Source organism: Chlorocebus sabaeus, chromosome 7, assembly GCF_047675955.1.
Source record: "Chlorocebus sabaeus isolate Y175 chromosome 7, mChlSab1.0.hap1, whole genome shotgun sequence".
Taxonomy (NCBI): Eukaryota; Metazoa; Chordata; class Mammalia; order Primates; family Cercopithecidae; genus Chlorocebus; species Chlorocebus sabaeus.
This window is the reverse complement of record NC_132910.1, coordinates 114395489-114417683: the sequence shown is the minus strand read 5'-3', so window position 1 is coordinate 114417683 and position 22195 is coordinate 114395489. Positions and strand designations below refer to the sequence as shown.

Here is a 22195-nt window from a genome sequence, read left to right as displayed (position 1 = left end):
TTTTCAGGATGCAACCCAACATGTCAATGTAACATTCAAAACCTCCATCTACTTTTTCATCTTGACTATGTACCACTTCTTACCTCACTCAACACCTTTCTCTCATTACAAAACTTTCTGTAGATCCCATACCAAGACGTCTTCTCTTTACTGTGTGTTTTGACACATCCTTGTCCTTGCCTGGACTGCCATTCCCCACTTGACTCACACTCACCTTGTGTTGGACAGGCGTCTCCTTCTCTGGCAAGCTGACATTTAATCCCTGTTCTACTCTACATTAGATGTGCTTTCTTCATCAGAACCCCATTATTGGGCACTATCAGGTTACACCAGACTGTATGAGTTTCCATTTGTTTTCATCCTCACAAATTCTGGTGAATTTTGTTTTGTTACTTTTGTGTGTGTGTGTGTGTGTGTGTGTGTGTGTGTGTGTGTGTGTGTGTGTTTTAAGAGACAGGGGTCTCACTATGTTGCCTAGGCTAGCTTCAAACACCTTGGCTCAAGGAAGCCTACACCACATCCTCCCAAGTAGCTCGGACTACAAGCATTCACCACCATGCCCATTTGCTATATTTTTGATAATAGACATCCTAAGGATAGTGAGATAATATCTCACTGTGGCTTTGATTTGCAGTTCTCTAATTATAGTGATATTGAGCACTTTTTCATATATGTATTGGCTATTTCTATGTCTTATTTTGAGAAATGTCTATTCAAATCATTTTCCCATTTTACAATCAGATTTTTATTATTATTGCTGTTAAGCTGTTTAGGTTCCTTGTATATTCTGTATATTAGTTCCTTATTGGATGTATGGTTTGCAAATATTTTCTCCCATTCTACAGACTGTCTCTTCACTACATTGATTGTTTTCTTTGTTGTGCAGAGGAAACAATCATTTGCACAAGCAAGGAGAAAGCTTTGCTTTTTAGCTTGATGTAGTCACATTTGTCTATTTTGTTTTTTGTTGTCTGTGCTTTTGAAGTCTTTCCCACAAAATCTTTTCTAAAAGATCAATGTCCTGAAACAATTTCTCCATGTTTATTCTAATAGTCTTTTAGTTTTGGGTCTATATTTGAGTCTTTAATTCATTTTGAGTTGATTTTTATATATGGTGAAAGATAGAAGTCTAGTTTCATTCTTCTATATATGGATATCCAGTTTACTAAGCATTGTTTACTGAAGAAGATGTCCTTTTACCAACGTAAGTTCTTGGCACCTTTGTTAAAAATCAGTTGGCTATAAATACATGGATAATTTCTAAATTCCCTATTGTGTTCCATGGCTCTGTGTGTCTGTTTTTATACCAATGCCATGCTCTTTTGATTACTATGACTTTGCAGTACATTTTGAAGTCAAGTAGTGTGATGCCTCTAGCTTAGTTCTTTTTGCTCAACATCACTTTGGTTATTTTGGCTCTTTTGTGGTTCTGTGTGAATTTGGGTATTGATTTTTCTATTTCTTCAAATAATTTCCTTGATATTTTGGTAGGGTTTGCATTGAAACTGTAGATGGCTTTGGATAGTATGGTCATTTCAACAATATTAATTTTTCCATTTCGTGAGCACAGAATCTTTTCATTTTTTAATTCCTCTTCAATTTCTTTCATTACAGTTTTGTAGTTTTCATTGTAGAGATCTTTCACCTTCTTAGTTAAATTTATTCCCAAGTGGGGTTTTTTTTTGGTCACCATTATAAATGTGATTTCTCTTTTGATTTCTTTCTCATTTACTTTGTTTCACCAGGGTTTGGAAATACTATTGACTTTTGTATGTTGATGTGTATCCTGCAAATTTACTCAATCTGTTTATCAGTTCCAAGAGTTTTTTTTTTGGTGGTGTCTTTAGGTCTCTTAACAAATGGTTTCCTCTACCTTGAATATTTTTAATCTTTTTTAATAATTCCTATTTGCCTTTTAAGATTAGCTGAATAGTTACCTCTTTATTAATTTCCTGTAACTAATATCATAGGGATCCCCCCACCTCCTGGGACCTAACCTGCTGCAACATGGCACCATTTTGAGAGCAGAGCCACTACCAGAATACATCATGACCTGGGACCCAGTAGTCTCTGCATCTGCATCTCCCTGGGGCTTTGTCATCTTATAGTTCTAGAGGTTAGAAGCCAAATAGGGATCCCACTGGGCTAAAATCAACATGTTAGTAGGGCTGAATTCCTTCTGGAAACTCTAGAACTCATTTTCTAGCCTTTTTAAGCTTCCCCATGCCACCTTCCTCGGGGTTCCCCTTTTTTCACCTTGAAAGCCATCAGTGTAGTATCTTCCCTCCTTTCTTACCTCTATTCATATTCTTCATCTTCTCTCTCAGATCTTAACTCTACTGGCTCCCTCTCATAAGGATCCTAATGATTGCATTGGGTTTACCAGTATAATTTGCATAAATCTCCTCAACTCAAGATAGTTAACTTAATCACATCTGCAGAGTCCCTTTTACCATAAAAGGTAAAATATTTACTATCCAAAGATTAGGATGTTGAGATCTTTGGGGGACCGTTATTTAGCCTACTATACCTTCTCTTCAAATATTATCTGATCTCTTGAGTTAGCATTTGTTCCTCATTCTCTGGATTTCAGAATAGTGATTATATATTTCTAATATGAGAAATTTTAGAATGACTTTGAAATTGGGGTAATGTTTCTACCTTTACTGTTATTTTCTTGGTGATGAAATTGTGCGTTTCATCTATGCAGTCAAGCAGGCCTGAACCTGGACCCAGATCTCCACAGATAGTGGAGCCAAATACCTGGTCCAGATCTCAGCTTTACCACCTATTAGTAAGAAGCAGCACCAATTTTTCAGTTTCTTCAACTGTAACATGTATGTAGTGATAGTATTTACTACAAAGATTTATTGTGAGTATTAATGAATATATGGAAATGACTTAGAACAGTGATAAGCACATATTATCCACTCAAAACTGTTAGTTATTATTACTTTCCACTTGTGAGATTATTGTAGGATTAAAGAGACAGTAAATAAAGTTACAGCACAACGTCTGGAACACAGAAAATTATCCCTTCATTCTAGGTTTTTATTTATCATCATGATCTATGTTAAACACAACAGGTTAAAGTCAAATAGAATGAAGAAAATACTGTGTTTCAAAGGTAGGACTTTAGTGAAATGCACTCAACTTTATGCTAATAATCTGATGTTTCAGGCGTTCTTATTCTCAGACTTAGTGTGGTTATAGGGTTAAAGATATGAAAGGTCAGTAGTGTTGCAAGGGATATATTTTATTAGTTTCATTAATGAAATTTTAATAGCAATAAATTCAGGCTTTTAAATGTTACAAAGTATTTTCAAATATCTTATCTCATGGGGCCTTGATGTTAGCTTCAGAAAGTATCTAACAACCTAATAGCTATTTGATTAGACTCCTCAGACTATTAATATCCTTGTCACAGAATCGTTCTTTAGTCCTTATGTCATAGGATCTTTAAGTATTGTTCATTTGTTTCCAAAGCAAATTGAGCTATTTCACTCAAATGATTACAGTAAATAGAATAGAAACTTGTGGAATCATCTTCCTCTCTCGTAAATGAAGTAACAGCGAAATAGCACAGCGTCTCAGCTGTTCCAGGTTCCTCAAATAAGTTTTACTTTTGCAAAACGAACCTCTAACTTCCTATATTCTCTGTTCTGCATTATAAGCAACATGACCAGCAGCCACGTTTGTTGTAATTTTTTAAATATGTGGAAAAAAAGCAAGATATCAACCATGTATTACCTTAACCAAGATGCCAAATTATCTAACTTGTTTCTCCAGGCAAGCAGCCCAACAACAGGGACAGCTCCCAGGAGCCAGTCAAGGTTGTCTGTCTGTCCATCCACTCAGGACATCTGCAGGTAAGTGCTGAACAAATTCTCTTAATCAATATTCTTTGGATCAGTATTTGTATTCTTGTTTTTTGTTCTGAGAATGTGTGTCTCTTGCTTCTGCTTTACATGGTCCATAGAAAATTTATACTGGCTATTTTTTTTTCCATTTAGTTCATTTTCTTCAATTGTTCTTTATTTATCTACTTCTGGTCCATGCTGTCATTTTCATCATTCTCTCTCTCTGTTTTTCCATGGTTTTCCTCTCCATTCCCATTTCCCATCCTTTGCCTGCTGCTCTGTCTAGATCTGCCATCTTGCATGACATGTCAGAAGAGTCATTTGAGTATTGCACCCCTGTCGTGGTGCTGAGCCCTGCTAGGAAGGAGTCTGGTAAGAAATCAGTAAAACAAAGACCTAGGAGGAGGAGAAAAGCCTCTGAGAGATATGAGCATGCTGCAGAAGAACAAGTAAGAGGAAGAAAAAATGACTTTCACCTTCAAATCTCAAGCCCCAGATGGAGGGAGCTTTACACAGATTCTTCAGATTCATCTTCCACAGATGAGAGTCGTTGGATTCAGGCAAAAAGAAGAGCCCAAGTTAAATTCAGACTGTCAAGAAGAAGGAGGAGAAATAATAATAAGCCATGTGAAAACTTAGCTGGGTCTTCCACTCCTAATGGAATTGAGCTTGTTGATCTGGGATCCAAAGGTAAAGAGCAACAAGAGCTGATCGAATGTGAGAGCTGCTCTTTAAGTCTCCGCAGAGGAAAAGGTACAGGGTGCCAAGAATGCAGCACTTCTCTGACTCAAGGATCCTCTGAAATTAAGAGATCCTCAAGGAATCATGAGAAGAGCAAAGGTAGATATCACCACAGAGATCCTCAGCTCTTGCAAAGTCTTAGGAAAAATGAAATAATAAAGAAGACATTTTCAGAAACAGATTCCAGCACTGAAATGCTGGGAGTTCCAGAAGGCAGCAACGACATGAATGATGCAGGCCTCCAGGTGAATAACCCTGTTCGGAAGCCTCCTGCCACCTATGACGATGGGTCTGATAATTTAGAAGTATGCAGGTCAGTCACTATAGAGAAAGACTTGATGTCATCCAAATATGGTTCTTTTTGCATTGAGTTAGGTGCATGTTTGACACCTACCCTCAAAACTTTAACATTTATTTACACTGTTCTTTTTCTGATTGGATATAAAAGGAGAAAAGGTGGGTATGAAAAGAATAATGCAAATACAAACATGGGTTTGAAAGCTGTTACCAAGTGCAATTAGATATCCCCTTCCTTTTAACTGAATAATGATTTATCCTGGTAAGGGGGCCGACTCAGGTGAGTCTTGCACTCATTCTAGTTAGGACAGTAATAGTGGGGGAATTAAGAGTGAGACTGTGTGAAATGTTAGACTTTTCAATGCAAATTTGGTGAACTGCTGGCATCCTGACAGAAAGATATTCAAGGCTTGAGTTCTTTAAGGTCAGATTTTTGTATCAGAAAATAATCTTCTCTGCAGTTGGCTTTAATTTGTTCTCCAATTGTCTGACTCAGCAGGGTAATTGAAGACTCAAAGGACACAGAAACAGGTCAGGGACATATCAGTGGGGTTGCAAGAGCCTGCAGGGAAGGGGACCACATTAACTTTACTGATAAACATATACTGAAAGGTTTCAGCATGTGGATATTTTTTAGCTATGAGACAATTTTCTTGCTCTTTTTAACCCAACAGCATACATTTTCAAAATAACCTTACCTAAAAAGAATTATAGGAATATTCATGCTAGTGTGCATAAAGGAAACAATTTCAAACAAAACAATATATTTTTACATTTTCATATGATACCTAATCATTTAAGCTGTTTAGATTCTGTAAGGGAGCAAATGAAGATTTTCACTGCGCAATACTTGGTATGTTTTGCTTTGTTTTTATAAAAGCAGAAGTTACTTCATAAAATATATATGCGTGTTCATGTGAATTACATGACCCAGAGAAGTCTGCTCATGTCCATTCAGGGAAGGAATGAGAAGAATTAAATGCTACATGTGAATAATATAAGAATGGTTTGTTTCTCTGAAAGTTTTATTGGATAGTCATTCATAAAATCCTCATTCATTTATGTATTCAAGCATCTATTATGCATTGGGCTTTTATTCTAGAGGTTGAAAATATTTTAGTGAATAAGATTTGTATAGTCTCTAACATCTTGCAGCTTGTAGTTTAATGTGGAACAGAGACCCAAAACAAATTAATTTACAGTTGATATATAATTATAATCATGGTAAGAACTATGAAAGCACATAGCAAGGAAACTTAACCTACTGTGGGAGATGAGACAAAAACTCCCAGTTTTGGTAAGTGACAAACAGGCTAAGGCTCAAAGGATGATGGGAACTGATCAGGAAAGAAGCAGGGAAGACCATCCAAACAGGGGCTGCCACTGCAGGTGGGAAGGAGCTTGGCAATTCAGGGAACATAAAGCTTGCTGTTGCAGCTAGGTTGTGGTGAATGGGGGGATGGGTGGTAGAGAGAAGGATGGAGAAGTGGAGAGGGCTCAACTGTACAGGGCCATGTGAAATGTGCTAAAGGACTTAAAGGAAATTTACAAAGAAACTGTCACCATGTAATTTATCTATAAATGTAAATTTCTCATAATCTTTTGATTATGGTTTATATGTATCTTTGCTGAAAAGTTAGGGGATGGACTAAACCATTCTTTCTAGTCTGAATGGAGAATTTCCCACTTGCAACCATCTGTTGTCATTCCCCAAATCTAGCTTCCAACATAATCTAATGAAAGACAGTCGAAGAAGCTAGTTGTAGGATTAATGGTAATTGGAGAGAAAAATAATGCTTGCAATTAAAGTCATAATGACTGGTTCTCCTAACTTAAAAGCACTACTCTGAAGAAACATTTTCAGACAGGATATTTAACTTAGACTTCTATTAATGAAAGTGAGATAGATGAGTCTATAGGTATTATTGCCTGCTAGAGATTACCATCAAAATATATCAACTAAGCGAATGCTACAGGCAGCATATTATAGTAGATGCTGAGGATACAAAGTAGCAAAAGACCTGATTCTTCCCTTAAGTGGCTTATTATCTAAGTGGCAGAGATTGAACACATACTCAAAAAAAAAAAAAAAAAGTGTATAAGATAGTACAGGATGAATGTAAAAAGAGGAATACTGCAGGATTTGAAGAAAGAAGATTTGCTGAGATCTGGGATGATCTAGAAAACCCCTAAAGAGGGACTGGGGCTGAGAAAAATATACGTTAGAACTCAAGGTGAGGGAAATACCATTAGCACCACAGGGATGGAATACTGACACCTGAATTTATGAATTCTACATGAACTTATATGACTAGATTGGAAAGTTTGCATACATTGATAAAAAAAAATTCTTTAAAATAAGACATTTTGAAGAAAACTTACATATTCAGAGCTGTTTATTCATACATATATATGTATGTGTGTGTATATATATGTATGTGTGTGTGTATATATATGTATGTATGTGTATATATATACAGAAAGACCTTTTCTAAATAAAATAGGCTTAATGAAGTCACACATACAGTATAGTCACCAGTGTCTCTGATAAAGGAACCTAGATTTAGGAGATGGAAGTATCCTGTGTATTGAGTAGAATACTAGAACAATAATGGATACGGAAAGGGAAGAACAAATGGCAATTTAGCATTCCACCAAGTGAATGGGGACAATCTCAGAGTTTGGATTTGGTGAGAGCCTAAGATAGAGAGGAGTCAAGGATGACTCCAAATCTTGGAACTTGGGACAACAGTAAATGTTGATGTTAATGAAAAGAGGCAGAAGACAGAGGCAAATTGATTTAGGAAAGACATAGTGAGTTCAATTACAGGCAAGCTATTTGTGGTTACAATGACATTCCAGGGTCAGCTGTCCAGCAGACAATATGAGACAGGTTCTTGAACTGCAGAAGAGCAGTCAGAGTTGGGCATGTATAATTTTTCAATAATTAGTGAACTCTACACAGCCTGACACTAAACAATGGCATGTGTGCATTTTTTAACACAATGTGTTAGCACAGGATACTAAAGATATTAAACATTGAAAATCTATTCGAGGTCAGGAAGGACATACAGATTTGGGAATTATTCTCAAGGAGGTGGCAGTGATGCCTGGAAAGTGAATTTAATCACTATAAAAGATCGTGTGTAGGAGAAAAGATACATATGATCTCTAGAAATGGATACAGCCTCAGCACCAGGGTCTTCTATGTAGGCAAAACAGTAACCCCTGAGAGAAGCAGCAATTGCCTGTGAACTCGCACTCTCAGGCATGCAGTCTTATGTCTGACTAGCAGGAGCAGTCTCAGCCACAACCACAAAAAGAAAGAAGTTCGTAAGCCTTCCTTTTCTGTTCCTGGCATCTGGTCCCCACAGGCACACTCTATTCTGTTTCCCTCCTTCATCACAGCCTTTTTCAGAGAAGGTATCTCTCTCAGCCCATTATATCTTAGAGGGAATTTAACTCATCATACTATTATGCCTACAGTTATTTCCACAGTACAGTGGAAAAGTATTTGCTTTTTTAAAAAAGGAATTGCATTTAATTAAAAAGGTAAACAAGCATGAATCAGATCACGTTAGCCCATGATTGAAACTTTTTTGTGGCCTGTAAATTGCCCTCAGTGGAAGGTGCAAAATCTTTAATATTTACAAGTCCCTGTTAATCACTCCATCAGATCTGCCTCCCTAGCTCCACCACCCATGATTAACCATGACCTTTTCATGTTGGTCTGTTTCCAATTCCCTGAAAGCATTCAGGCGTACCCCTTTCAGGACCTAGAGCGGCTTTACCTTACCTCCTCGGCTCTTCTCCAGAGAAATTCCTGTTCTTTCTCAGTTTAAATGCCATTTCTTTACGAACAGCTTCCTGACCTCCTAACCAACACTCAGGTCCCTTGGCAGTCACTTCCATAGCATAACTTTTAATTGCTAAAATATAGGCATTATTATTATTAATGGTGTCAAATTTGTTCACTGCAAAATCCAAAGTACCTGGAACAATGCCTGGCAGATAGCACATTCTCAACACATAGTTTTTGAATGAATAGCTTTAGGGAAAATGTACTTTTCTAAGGGAATAATTCTTAGGATGCAAAATCATAGCACTGTATGTTGGATTGCCTCACCTGCTATAGAGCCAACACGGAAAGAAAACTCTACACCAGCAGTTCTAAAACTTTAGTGAACATCAGTGTCAACTGGAGGGCTTGTTAAAATGCAGATTCCTGGACCCACCCTTAGAGTTTCTGATGCCCTTACTCTGGGGTGAGGCTCATGAACTTGTATTTTTAAGATGTTCCCAGGTGATTCTGAAGCTTCTGATGCAGGAACCACACTTTGAGAAACACTAATCTAGGGTACAAATCATTCCCATGCTTTAGATAGGAAGAGAAAGGAGAGAAAAGAATCTAAAGAATGTATTTAAAAAGCCGAATGTCTGTAGTTTTTTATCATATTCCCTTGAATGATGACACAGAGCATGACTAGGTTCCATTCCTGTACTTCACATTGTTGGACCAATATAGGATGGGTTATGTCACCAAAACCATAGTCTGGCAAAGTCCCACCTCTGCCAGGAACTCAAATGTCATGGTTTGGTTATTGCTTCCATTCAAATCCACTTCCTCATTTCAATTACTTCCATTTCTATCAGTGAGTCCACAAATTTCCTGGATTTTCCATTTTTGATCTTATTCCTTCCATATGGGATGTGTCCAGTCTCCAACAAAGTACTGTCATTTCTTCCTCTGGATATTGGTGTCTGATCTGTGCTTTCTTTCTCAATTCCAGTGTTCCATTCCAGTCCTTCTCTACACTTTCCATCTCCACCACATCCACTTTTTAGCCCACTAGCTGTTTTGTTAAGTACTTTTCTAATGGGATAAAATCAACAGAAATCAATTCAAATGAGCTTAAACAAGAAAGGGGTATGTTAACCACACGAACAGTAAAACAAAGTATACAGATCGCTTCGGGAACTCCAGAAACAATGTGGTTCTCTCACTCTCTCTCTCCTTCTCTGTGAGGAGTCATTTCCTCCAACTGCAGGCAAATTTCCTATATTTAGAAGAGGGAAGAGATAGTCTGGCCAGACATAGCTTCAGGCTTACGTTTTATCAGCAGTGGCCTAACAGAAAAGAGAAATGTTCTTTTCAAGCACTTACACATGAAATCCCAGGGAAGGCATAAAATTAGCCTGCCCTGGGTCACATACCCATCTTTGAGTCAATCACTGTCACCAGGAGCATGGGGTTTTGTGCTTGGACCAAGTTCTTGAATGGGAAAGCTGGATTTAAAATGTAGCCATTGGCAACCCCTCCAAATCTTATGAATTGGAAAAAGGAAATTTCAACAGCAAAAAGAACTGCAGTAGTACCAGAAGAAGTGAAAAAATAATTATGAGCAAGAAAAATAAGTGAAACAAAACAGTAATGCTCAACTACACCACCACCAAATGTAGTTCTTTCCCTTTTAAATGTCTCACTCCTCGTCTCCAAATGGCTCATATTTAGGCATGCTTCAATATGCACTTCATTTTTATCCTCCTTTATAAAGGTTTTCTAAGCCAGTCTGGTCCACAGTGATCTTTTCTTTCTTGGAAATCTCATAATTCTTCTAGTCAGTGTCATATATTCTCTACTTTTATGTGTTTTAGCTCTCTTTTCCCTATAGAAAAAGTTCCTTGAGCACAGGAGTCCTGTCTTACATCTGTTTTGTGCCCTCCACAATACTCAGAACAATTCAGGCAGTGCTCAAAGACCTTTTGGGACAGCTTCCTAATCAGTGAATGCTAAGAGCATAGACTTGCAGAAACCATGGAGACAATAATGGGAATTTGGTGTTACAGGGTAAAATAAGTAAGGAACATTGAATTCCACTAATGGTTTCTTTAAAAGAGGAAAAGCCCAAAGGTAAGTGATAACTCCTGGGAATGTTCTAGCTCCAGCTTGGGTTGGATGGTGAATTTGAGGTTATGCTTTGTACCATTATGCTATAGCTTTCATATATGTTATGCATATTCTCATTTTTTAAATTATACTTTAAGTTCCGGGATACATGTGCAGAACGTGCAGGTTTGTTACATAGGTGTACACGTGCCATGGTGGTTTGCTACACCCATCAACCTGTCATCTACATTAGTATTTCTTCTAATGCCATCCCTCCCCTAGCCCCCCACCCTGCAACAGGCCCTGGTGTGTGATGTTCCCCTCTCTATCCTTGTATTCTAATTGTTCAGCTCCCACTTATGAGTGAGAACATGTGGTGTTTAGTTTTCTGTTCCTGTGTTAGTTTGCTGAGAATGATGGTTTCCAGCTTCATCCATGTCCCTGCTAAGGACATGAACTCATCCTTTTTTATGGCTTCATAATATTCCATGGTGCATATGTGCCACGTTTTCTTTTCCCAGTCTCTCATTGATGGGCATTTGGGTTGGTTCCAACTCTTTGCTATTGTGAACAGTGCTACAATAAACATACATGTTCATGTGTCTTGATAGTAGAATGATTTATAACCCTTTGGGTATATACCCAGTAATGGGATTGCTGGGTCAAATGGTATTTCTGGTTCTAAATCCTTGAGGAATCTCCACACTGTCTTCCACAATGTTTGAACTAATTTACACTCCCACCAACAGTGTAAAAGTGTTTCTATTTCTCCACATCCTCTCCAGCATCTGTTGTTTCCTGACTTTTTAATGATCGCCATTCTAACTGGTGTGAGATGGTATCTCATTGTGGTTTTGATTTGCATTTCTTTAATGACCAGTGATTATGAGCTTTTTTTCATGTTTGTTGGCTGCATAAATCTCTTATTTTGAGAAGTATCTGTTTATATCCTTCACCCACTTTTTGATAGGATTGTTTGTTTGTTCTTGTAAATTTGCTTAAGTTCTTTGTAGATTCTGGATATTAGCTCATTTTTTAATTAAGAAATTGTGCCTAAAGCAAACCCTTCTAGCTCTGTCATCATATCTGTGTTTTCATTTGCTTATCCATTTATATAGCAAATAACTATTTATTTTTTAATTCGTTCTTTGTCAAGACAATGTCTTAGAAGCTGGAAATAGACAGTAATGGTGTCATAGTTTATGTACTTATATTTCAGTTGCTAAGACAAGTAATTAAACAGGTAAAAGTTAAAAAAAATCTGTGAATGAAACTAAAGGAACAACTTTCATCTACTAGGGCATTTCCCTGAGGAAGTAATAACTACGGAGAAATCCAAATGAGAAGTAAGAGTAAGTCAAGCAAAGAGGAAGGGGTAACCTGTTCCAGGAAAATGATATGGCATGTCTGAACACCCGGAGATGAGTGAGATATGGTATACAAGGATTTCATTGTAGCCTAGTAGAGAGCCAGGGAGTGGAGGTGGGGGAATCAAATCATGGATTTCCTTATCAACCATAGTTAAGAATTTGGACTTTGTTCTAACAACAAAAATAAAGTTTCTGCAGGCCTTTAAAGCAAAAGGATGACACTATCAGACTTGTGTTTTGGAAAATCACTTAGGCTGCTGTTGGAAAATAGATTGGTGGACGCAAGACCAAAGACAAAAGAAATCAATTAGAAAGCCATGACTGTGTCCCAAGGAAGAGAGGACAGTGGCTGTGAGAATAAAAAGAGGTGGATGAATTTTTAAAAATTTTTGAAACTAAATCAAGCAAGATTTGGTCACAAATTACATACATATAATTGACTCTCAGGTTTCTGATTTAGAACACTGGGTAGGTAACCACACCATGTACTAACAAGAGCGAACATTGTTTGAGAGAGAGATTTAAAAAGGGAGGATGAGTTCAGTTTGGGACGTGGTAGTTTGAGGTGCAAGACAAATATCCAAAGAGAGATATTCAGGGGGAGATATAGGCAAGGTCTAGAGTTCGGAGGTGAGATCTTGATTTAGATTAAGATGAGGAAGTCTTGAGTAGCTAGGTGGTGACTGTCAAGATCCCCCATGAAAATTCTGTAAACTGAGATGTGGTCTTGAAGAACTCTGTAACTAGCAGCATTTAATATTCCCCGGAAAGGGGAAAGAAGCCAACGGAGGGAAGGAACATAACAGCCAAAAAGGCAGACAGAAACTGAGGAGTCTGTAAAGAAAAGAGAGAGTATGAAAAGTGGAGGGAGAGGTAGATTCAGAGGCCTTTTTTATTTTTGTTTTTAATTTAGGGGACCCTTGAGTCAAACAGAGAGCCGTTGAAGATTTGGAAAATTGAGAGGCTCAGTTCTTTATTAAATTCCCACAGAGAAGGTAGGAAGGTATAGGACCTAAAGTGGAAAGATTGGCCATGGAGGGGAAAATAGGTATGACTTTTTTTTTGCAATAGAAGTAAAAGAGAAAAATTAAAAATGTGGATATATGCAGGTCTATAGATTTTAAATGTTTCCATTTGATGGCCTTCTAAGGTCATCTGTTCAGAGTAAGGGAGTTGGTTGCAAGATCAAACATCCAGTGAAGTTTCAAATAAACTACAAAGAATTTATCATTGGGACGTACTCATGCTAAAGAAGTATTCATTGTTTATCTGAAATTCAAATTTAACTAGGCTGGACATCCTGTATGTTTTTGCTAAGTCCAGCAATACTAAACATAGTAAGATAGATAAACATGGGTGAAAGCCCTGTCGAGGTTGGTAACTAAGGGTTTATGGAAGCACAAACTGCAAGAAGTGTAATTTACCTCTGCAATACGTCATTCAAATGCAGATACAACCAAGCAAGGCAGCTGAACATGAATCTAGGGGAGTGGTATCATAAAACATTTAGATTTCCTGTTTCCCCAGTTTCATGTGTGTATCTTCAGATGAACCTGAAATTTCATAACTAAGAAAAAGTGCATTATAAAGAAAATTTTTGAGTAAAATTATATTTTAATGAGTAGCTTTGCTCTCAACATTTATTTAGAGAAAAAAATTATACTTCCCTTCACCTTAATCTTTCAGACAATTTAGTCATTGGGAAGACTGAGTTTATATCGTCTAGGTCACTTTCCCATTGGCCCTTGGCAAACCCTTGGAACAGTAGCACACGTTATCATCTATCACATCCTTGAACATAGTGTTTCCTGGGGCAGCCTTTTTCTTTTCAGAGTCTGTAAATGTGAGAAAGTTCTTTGTCACATTTAATATTTAATAACCAATATTTAATCAGTCAGACTCATGTTTTCTACCTGTTGGTCCCAGATTTATATTCACTCAGTAATAGATTTTTTTTCAGCTTTTGTTACTTATTCAGTTACTTCTCCCTATTATTTTTTCTGTACAAAAATGAGACTGACATTCTATTGTCAAAGTCTATTCTACAGGTGAAAGATAAGCTGTTCAGTCTTCAGTATTCAGGTGAGAAAGGTTACACTAAGCAACCGAATGAAGCATTCATTTCTAAGAGGTAACAGACTCTTAAGAAAGTTCAGATTTATTCTCTCATGTTTTTGCCTTTGTTTTGCTAAGTCTTGTCAGAACAAAGACTAACCATGCTCCTGTTGATTTTAATAAAATCTGAGTTGGTAGGAAATCTAGGTGTGAACTTTGTTGGTAACCTGCCAAAGCTGAGTTCCTTGGGACTACTCAACGTAGAGTCAGGACATCTTGCTTCCAACTTTTCTTTCTACTTGGAGTGGTCAGACTTGAAAAAGGTAAAATGACTCTCTCTTTATTTATAGGATCATAAAATGAGAGAAATGGTATGTGCTTTGCAAATGAATACATTACTAGCATAATCCAATGTTTTCAAACTAATTTATTTCCTTGATATGAATACTTTTTATCATTGCAGTTGTCAGTAGATATTCAGATATACCCTATGCTACTGTGCTTTACAGAGTAAGCATTTCTCCAACAAAGAGGAGAAAAATTGTTTATGACACCACATTTTATGTTATACATGTTTAGTATTATTTTATACAGCATTTTAGCTCAGTAATTTGTACTTTGAATGGATAAAAAATGAATTAAGACACTGACACACACACAACTTATGAAAAACAACTTGAAAAAATTGTAGAAATGGCATTTTGTCTTTTCTTTATATATTTTAAAGATATGCCTTGTTCTTAGCAGGTTTTTTTTTTTCTAGTTGTTTTCAGTTTGGGAGATAATCTTTCCAGGGATGAAATGATAGTATCATCAATAATACTGATTATCTTGACTGGAAAATTATCTTGCATGACCAAAACCAAATGGATTGATTAATTAGTTTCTAATTTAGCTAAACATGTCACTCCAATTTTTAGAAATAGCATGTATTCTGAAGGCCAATTATTTAACAAGTGGTGCCTTTAGATAGAAACTAAGAAAAATAGACATTTCCTTGCTTAAAAAACCATATTAAAGTAGATTTGAATATCAACCAGGAATTTTCTAATCACAGAAAATTTCTAGCAAAAATAGATAGAAGTATGATGCTCATTCATATATGGGTCAGTATTTACATGTTATGAAGCTATATTGTGCTCCATTTATCTTTTCCTTGATAATTTCTAGTTTGTTGAATATCCAATCGTATAGAAGTGCAAAATATTGAAGAGGAAGGATTATGAATTAGATAGAGTTTATCTACTTCTTAATTTAAGAACAATATGTGTCCAGAATTACAGTTACATTGAACTATGTGCTTCCTTTAATGAATTTGTATCTGTTTAGCAATATGAAATTCCTCCTCTGTCTTAAAAAAAAAAAAGCAACACCTTCTCTCTTTTCTCACACATACAATTCATTTTTAAAACTATTGTATGTGCATTAAATTTAGATCCCCTATACATTTATACAAACTGAAAATAAACATTGTGTGTATAAACATGAATACTGGGAACAGTGTTTGTTGCTACCGAATCAGGATATATAGCTGAGAATTTATATGTAGCTTGAACATTTTCTCCATTTCTAATTACCACAGTTAGGTTATCATCTTCCCTATAACTATTGCAAAGTAGTTGTATATTTATTTCAGATCTTCTGCAGTTGGTATTTAAGTAGGTAAATTTAAATACCAGTATCTAATTTGGTTCAGAAATTAAAATGCCCCTGCAGAGACCTCGACGAGTTGTCTTTTGCTCTTAGCACCCTGACAGCCCTACACACAGCACAGTATCCTCCTTCCCACCTCTGTCAGACACAAGCACTCCAGGAGCATGTTAGTTCTCCTTCATTCACTTTCAGGTTTATGCAGAACTGAAGATGTCATAATTCAGAAGTGTCTGTGTTTAGCAATAGATTTTAGTGTCGACGTTAAACTGAGAACTTTCTTCTTTCCCTGAAGGTTACCCAACAAGTGCTAATCAAAACCTCTCCATGTTCTGCCTGATTTTTACCAGCTTGTTCTTATTCGGCCCCTCTGAGGCCCACTTTAACAAATTCTGATGTCTTTATTTTAGAAACTCTTTTATCTAAATTAGATCATGACTCTCTGGGGGTGTAACCAAATTAAAATGTTTTGCCACACAGTAAGAGGGTCACAATGGAGAAAAAAAAAAGAGGAATAAGGAAAAAATAATCATTACCAGAATGAAATAGAAGCCATATATACTGTCAAAATGTCCCGCACATCAGAGGACTCCTTGTTCCAATAAGCATTCCACAGTCTCAAAACTCCACCAGTTAGAGCTAGAAAAGCCCAGAGACGACATCTCACCAAGTGGTTCTCAACCTAGGCTGCATGTTACACTCACCTGGGAATTTTTTTTTAATGCTGCTAGGATTCCCTTCAGATGGCTTGGAAGTGGTGCTTCAGCATGGGTACATTTTTAAAAGCATGCCAGATAATTTTAATGAGCAACCGAAAGCTGAGAACCACTGATTTTTAGCCTAATCTGAGGTGAACAAATTGATGCCCAGAAGATGTGTGTGTGTGTGTGTGTGTGTGTGTGTGTATAGCAAAAATATATATGGAACAGGAGGTCTGCTTGAGTGTGTCTCTTATAATTAAGACATACCCAAAAAGAAAGCTGGGGGCTAGCAACTGGTACAAGTTTATTTTCCTTCAGCTCCTGAAGCCATCTAAAATATAGGACAATAGTTCTCAAACTTGACACACTTATTGATGGAAGTAGAAAATACAGTAGCTTTCAACAGCCTTCATCTTGGAATGACCTCAGATTTCTCATTGGTATAGAAAATTGCAATTCATTTTCAAATGACACTTTGCCGGGGAAGCTCTAAATCTATGATTCTCTAAGTAGAGTCCCTGGACTAGTAGCATCAAAATCACCTCGGAAGTTTTTAAACATGCAAATTATGAGGCCCCAATCCAGACCTATTGAATCAGAAATACTGGGAGGGGAACCTAGCCATCTAGGTTTTAACTGACCCTCCATGTGAGTCTGATGCATGGAAAAGTTTGGAAACCACTGAAGTAGAGAATACAGATAATAAAACAATCAATTGCAATAGAGTGTGTTCACTGTGCATGGGGATAGGTAGAGGGCTTTAGGGAAAAGGAACCTAACAAATCTGTGAAAGGACAGTAAAAACACAAAGCAAAATAAAGGAGGTGAGCATTTGTGTTTGCTGAGCTTCTGTTAAAAAATTATTTGACATACTAAATACGCACATATGTGTTTGTGTGTATATGTGTATATTGTGTGTGCAGTATGTGTGTTTTGATCAAGGACAGACTGCATATATGTGTAGGCCTAGGCTAATGTGTATGTTTTTGTCTTTGTTTTTAATTTTAAAAGCTTTAAAAGTAAAATTAAATATATATATAAAATTTTTTTGAGACAGAGTCTCGCTCTGTTGCCCAGGCTGGAGTACAGTGGCACGGTCTCAGCTCACTGCAACCTCCACCTCCTGGGTTCAAGTGATTCTCCCTGCTTCAGCCTCACAAGTAGCTGGGGTAACAGGCGCCCGCCACCACGCCCAGCTAATTTCTTGTATTTTTAGTAGAGATGGGGTTTCGTCATGTGGACCAGGCTGGTCCTGAACTCCTGACCTCAGGCGATCCACCTGCCTCAGCCTCCCAAAGTGCTGGGATTACAGGCATGAGCCACCACGCCCAGCCAAAAAATTTTTAAATAGAAAAAGCTTGTGAAATAAAAATAGAAAGAAAGTAAATTTTTTCAACAGCTAAACAATTTATTTCTGTTTTAAGCTAAGTGTTATGACAAAAGAGTCAAAAAGTTTAAAAACATTAAAAAGTTTATAAAATAAAAAAGTTGAAGTAAGTTAAGGTGAACTTATTACTGAAAGAAGAAAAATATTTTTTATAAATTGAGTATATCCAAGTGTACAGGGTTTATAAAGTCTAAAGTAGTGTACAGTAAGGTCCTAGACCTTCACAGCCACTCGCCCATCACTCACTGACTCATCCGGAACAACTTCCAGTTCCGTAAGCTCCTTTCATGGTAAGTGCACTATACAGGTATACTGCTTTTTACACCTGTCATTACTGTACCTTTTCTATGTTCAGTTGCTCAAATACTTATTGTTGTGTTACAGCTGTCCACAGTATTCAGTACAGCAACATGTGGTACGGGTTTGTAACTTGGGACCAACAGGCTCTACCAGGTAGACTAGGTGTGGAGTAGGCTACACCATCAGGTTTGTGTATGTTCACTCTGTAATGTTCACACAACGATGGAATTTCTAACGAGGCATTTCTCAGAACATATCCCTGCCATTAAGGGATGACGCATTTCATGACTGTACTTCATAATGAAAAATTTTGACCAAGAAGGATAAAGGTCAAAAGATAATGAAAGGACAAGGAGACAAAATGAAGGACAGGCATTGCAAAAGGCTCAACAGACAGTGATGAGTGTTGGGAAAAGTCAAACAAACCTACAAATGCAGGGATTTGAAAATGCAAATGATGCAGTTTTGCCATTACTTTTGCACCAATCAAATAAAATGTGGTTCCTTCCTCTAATTTACATTTTCCCAGTATATAGGGAATCCAGAATGATTCTTACATCATTTAATTACACCAATTATTATTATTATTATTATTTGAGACAGAGTCTTGCTCTGTCACCTAGGCTGGAGTGCAGGGGTGCAATCTCGGCTTTCAATGGCAGATGATAGGGTAAACTAGTTTTATCTTCTGGGAAACTGTAGCAGAATCTCACACACCTAAATAGAATGTCTAAATACACACACTTGCATAGAGTATAGATGTATACCATAGCTGACATGAAATATGTTTTAGATACTTAAAATTCAGATAATACAATATATTCCTAGAATACCAGTGTATCTGAAGGAGGAGGGGAGCAGAAAATACTTTTCTGTCCTTGCAATGACTAAGTATATTGAGATATAAAATTAATTGTAGGGTTGGCACCTGCAAGTTTATATTTCTGTAAAAACATAAATGACAGTATGCAGAAGTCTTTTGGTTACTATGGAAACAAAATACTACAAAAGTTACTCCGGAAGCTGGACAGGAAGGGAACTAGACCCAACTCAGTATCTACTGATAACTCATGGCATGTTTCCAAATCATTCAGATATATAACTCTATCAAATTTATTCATGAATCTATTAATTAAAGAATGAGAAAAAAGTGAAGTAGAATTAGAAAAATATAACCTTTGTATTTTAATGTTTTTATTGATTATTACAGTAATTTGTAGTTACTAGAAATAAAACTTAAAAATAGAGAAAACTACCATTTTAATATAAACTTAACTGCAGCATCACTATTTCGATTTTGATGTTTCCTTGTAACCTTTTTCCATGATTAAGATTATACTGTGTTTTGCATTATATCGCTCAGTGACAGAGTTTACACTTCATACACAGCTTTTGGAGAATGAAAGGTATCAGAAAAAAGTCTCAGTGGTTTTGTCTAACTGGAAATTCCATTCTGTCAGGATTCTGAATAAATAAGCTTTTGTAATTTAGTTTTTGTAAGGCATTTTCATTTGGTTCCAGAAAATTATATTTTGTCCTATTTGAAAGATAAATAATTGGGAAAGGGCCAGGCGTGGTGGCTCATGCCTCTAATACCGGCGCTTTGGAAGGCCGAGAAGGGTGGATCACCTGAGATCAAGAGTTTGAGACCAGCCTGGCCAACATGGTGAGACCCCGTCTCTACAAAGAAAATACAAAAGTTACCCAGATGTGGTGGCACGTGCCTGTAATCCCAGCTACTCCGGAAACTGAGACAGGAGAATCCTTTGAACCCAGGAGGCAGAGATTGCAGTGAGCTGAGATTGTACCACTGTACTCCAGCCTAGGCGACAGAGCAAGACTTCATCTCAAAAAATAATAATAATAATTAGGGTAATTAAGTTATGTAAGAATCATTCTGGATTCAAACCCAACAGAGTAGCAGCTTTGAGAAAGTTTAGACTACTTCCTTATTCTTTTCAAGACTACTGTCTCTATGCTGAGTAACTAAGTCAAAAATCAAATTATGAGCATGATTGTTTTCAAGTGGTAATTGTGGGGGCAAACAAATGCTCAGAGGCCCTGTAAATAGATGACTTTTCTTTTTCTTTTCTTTTCTTTTTTTTTTTTTTTTTTTTTTTTTTTTGAGACAGAGTCTCACACTGTCACCCAGGCTGGAGTGCAGTCGTGCAATTTCAGTTCCCTGCAACCTCCACCTCCCGGCTTCAAGCAATTCTCCTGCCTCAGCCTCCCAAGCAGCTGGGATTACAGGCACGTGCCACCTCTCCTGGCTAATTTTTGTATTTTTAGTAGAGATGGGGTTTCATAATGTTGGCCAGGCTGGTCTTAATCTCTTGACCTCATGATCTCCCTACCTCGGCCTCCCAAAGTGCTGAGATTTCAGGTGTGAACCATCAGCACCCAGCCAATAGATGACTCTTGAGCATCTATCCCCAGGAGCTTAATCGAAAGCCTAAAGTCAGCTTGGTCCATCCTTTGCTCTCTTCCTCCATAGCTCATCCCCTTTCCTTTTCCCAAGTTGATGCCTAAGTTCTACCAACTCTAAGTTTATAAAATATCTGTTCTCTTTTTCTGTTTCATTCTCACACTATGACACTAGCATTTGTTCTCATTGTTATTGACTTTGACTATTGTAATAGTCTCTCCCTGTTTTCCCTTTTCTTTCTAATCTAACATGCCAAGTTAATCCTTCTAATAATTTTACTTTTTATGGGCAAATACTTTATTTATCTTTATTGTGGTTTAAAAAACACTTAACAGAAGATTTACCCTTTTAATAAATTTAAGTGTGGAGTACGGTATTTACTGTTAACTATAGGCACAGTGTTGTACAGCAGATCTCTAGAACTGAATCATCGTCTTGCGTAATCAAAAATTACTCCCATGGAATAACAACTTCCCATTTTCCCCTCTCCCCAGCCTTTGGCAGCCACTATTCTACTCCCTGTTTCTTTATGTTTGACTATTTTATACATTTCATATAAGTTGTATTATGTGGTATGTATCTTTCTGTGAGTGGTTTATTTCATTTAGCATAATTTCCTCAAGTTTCATCCAATGAACAGCCAATCCTGTAGCAAATGGCAGTATTTCCTTCTTTATTTAAGGCTGAATAATATTTCATTGTGTATACATACCACATTTTTTGGAGACAGGGTCTTACTATGTTGCCCAGGATGGAGTGCAGTGGCATGATCAAAGCTCACTGCAACTGCAATCTCTCAGGCTTAGGCAACCTTCCTGCCTCGGCCTCCCAAGTAGCTGGGACTACAGGCACATGACACCACATTCCACTAATTTTATTTTATTTTTTACTTTTAGTGAAGACAGGGTCTCACTGTGTTACCCAGGTCGGTCTCAAACTGAGGTCAAGCAATCCTCCTGCCTCGGCCTTCCAAAGCGCTGAGTTTACAGGCATGAATCACTCGCCCGGCTTATACCACATTTTCTTTCTCTATTGATAAATTGATGGACATTTAGGTTGTTTCCATAGCTTCACTCTTGTTAATAATGCTGCAATGAACATGGGAGTTCAGATACCTATCTGAGGTCCTGATTTCAATTCTTCTGGATACTTAGAAGTGGGATTGCTTGCTCATATGGTATTTCTATTTTTAATTCTTTGAGAAACCTCCATGCTGTTTTCCATAGCAGCTGCACCGTTTTTATTCCTTTTATTTATTTATTTATTTATTTATTTATTTATTTATTTTTTATTATTATTATACTTTAAGTTCTAGGGTACATGTGCATAACATGCAGGTTTGTTACATATATATACTTGTGCCATGTTGGTGTGCTGCACCCGTCAACTCGTCAGCACCCATCAATTCATCATTTACATCAGGTATAACTCCCAATGCAATCCCTCCCCCCTCCCCCCTCCCCATGATAGGCCCCGGTGTGTGATGTTCCCCTTCCCGAGTCCAAGTGATCTCATTGTTCAG

At 37.2% G+C, this 22195-nt stretch overlaps 1 protein-coding gene across 8 annotated transcripts in view; it reads left to right on the top strand.

Annotated features, from left to right (window-relative positions):
* The window catches only part of MARCHF1 (membrane associated ring-CH-type finger 1), an 816252-nt gene that overhangs the window by 724372 nt on the left and 69685 nt on the right, over positions 1-22195 (top strand). For 7 of the 8 annotated variants that reach the window (XM_073017705.1, XM_073017701.1, XM_073017703.1 and 4 more), the window contains 2 exons: positions 3790-3869; positions 4147-4914. In XM_073017705.1, coding sequence (XP_072873806.1) covers positions 3790-3869; positions 4147-4914 — 848 coding nt within the window. The remainder of the gene's footprint in view (positions 1-3789; positions 3870-4146; positions 4915-22195) is intronic. The other variant, XM_037986973.2, reaches the window with a different exon arrangement.